The sequence below is a fragment of the Cynoglossus semilaevis genome, unplaced genomic scaffold (genome assembly GCF_000523025.1).
Source record: "Cynoglossus semilaevis isolate Cse_v1.0 unplaced genomic scaffold, Cse_v1.0 C19094934, whole genome shotgun sequence".
Classification (NCBI taxonomy): domain Eukaryota; kingdom Metazoa; phylum Chordata; class Actinopteri; order Pleuronectiformes; family Cynoglossidae; genus Cynoglossus; species Cynoglossus semilaevis.
Genome location: NW_007586976.1, coordinates 1 through 932, shown reverse-complemented (window position 1 = coordinate 932; position 932 = coordinate 1). Strand labels below are relative to the sequence as shown.

At 47.0% G+C, this 932-nt stretch overlaps 1 protein-coding gene across 1 annotated transcript; it reads right to left on the bottom strand.

The window, feature by feature from the left end:
* Positions 1–25: 25 nt before the first annotated feature.
* Positions 26–885, bottom strand: LOC103399286 (myc box-dependent-interacting protein 1-like; the record flags this gene model as incomplete). Its single annotated transcript, XM_025053982.1, has 3 exons — positions 404–885; positions 204–258; positions 26–120 (listed from the first exon to the last, which is right to left on the bottom strand). Coding segments are annotated over exons 1-3 (258 nt in total), but the record flags the coding sequence as incomplete, so codon positions are not given.
* Between the last annotated feature and the right edge of the window lie 47 nt (positions 886–932).

Below are 932 nucleotides of genomic sequence, written 5' to 3'. Positions count from 1 at the left end.
AATGGAATCAGGAAGTGTGTCTGACCTCTAATATGGAGTCCACGTCATTCTTCCCGTACCATTCCGGCTCATACATGTCACCCAGACATTCCTGCAGGTTCTTGGAGGACTCGTGCATGGCTTAGAAGGAGCAAACAGAAGCAGTTATGAATGAATGGAGCTCAACAGTTCAGACAGTGTTATGTCCACGTGTGGATCTTCACCTTTCACTGCCTCCAGGTATGCCCTCAGGTCCCTCTGAAGTTTGCTTCCCTCGGTCTGCAGGTGAAATATAACACATCAGAGCTGGAGTCAAATACGGAGGAAGCTGGAAGTTCAGTTGCAGTTGCAGGAAATTGAAACCAGTTCCAGATGTGTGCAGTAACAGTGATTTCAAAGCCTGGGTTCGTCGTGTTTCACTCACATATTGTTTATTGAAGTTGATAACTCCTTCCTCAAAAGCAACATCTTTGGTCTCATCAGCCTTTCCGAGCTTCTGAAGAACCTGACAGACAAGAAAAAAAAAACCCATAGCATTGGCAGCATTACAAGGAGGAAACAACCAAAAAAATCAGACACACACTTCACTGGGCTGTAATGGAAGAGCAGCGCCCCCTGACATTTAAAAAGGGTCACAACATAAACGCAGAGACCACCAGCATCCCCACCCCCCTTTTGAATAGAGCTACATGGGGATTTATTTCTCCACTGCTGCTTCATATTAACACTTCTAAGTGCTGTGAAAAATTAAAACAAACTGACAGCACGACAACGACCATCTTTGTCAAAGACTCGTCAGTGATCAGGTCTGTTGTAGACCGCAGGCCTGTACAGTACGGCAGCGGCAGCTCCAACTGCTACATGCATGTGCCCGCTGCTTGACATTGACTGAAGGATGGGTGCAATTCTAGAGCACGGCCCCATCCCCAAATCCCACTCATCCCCTCGGGTTT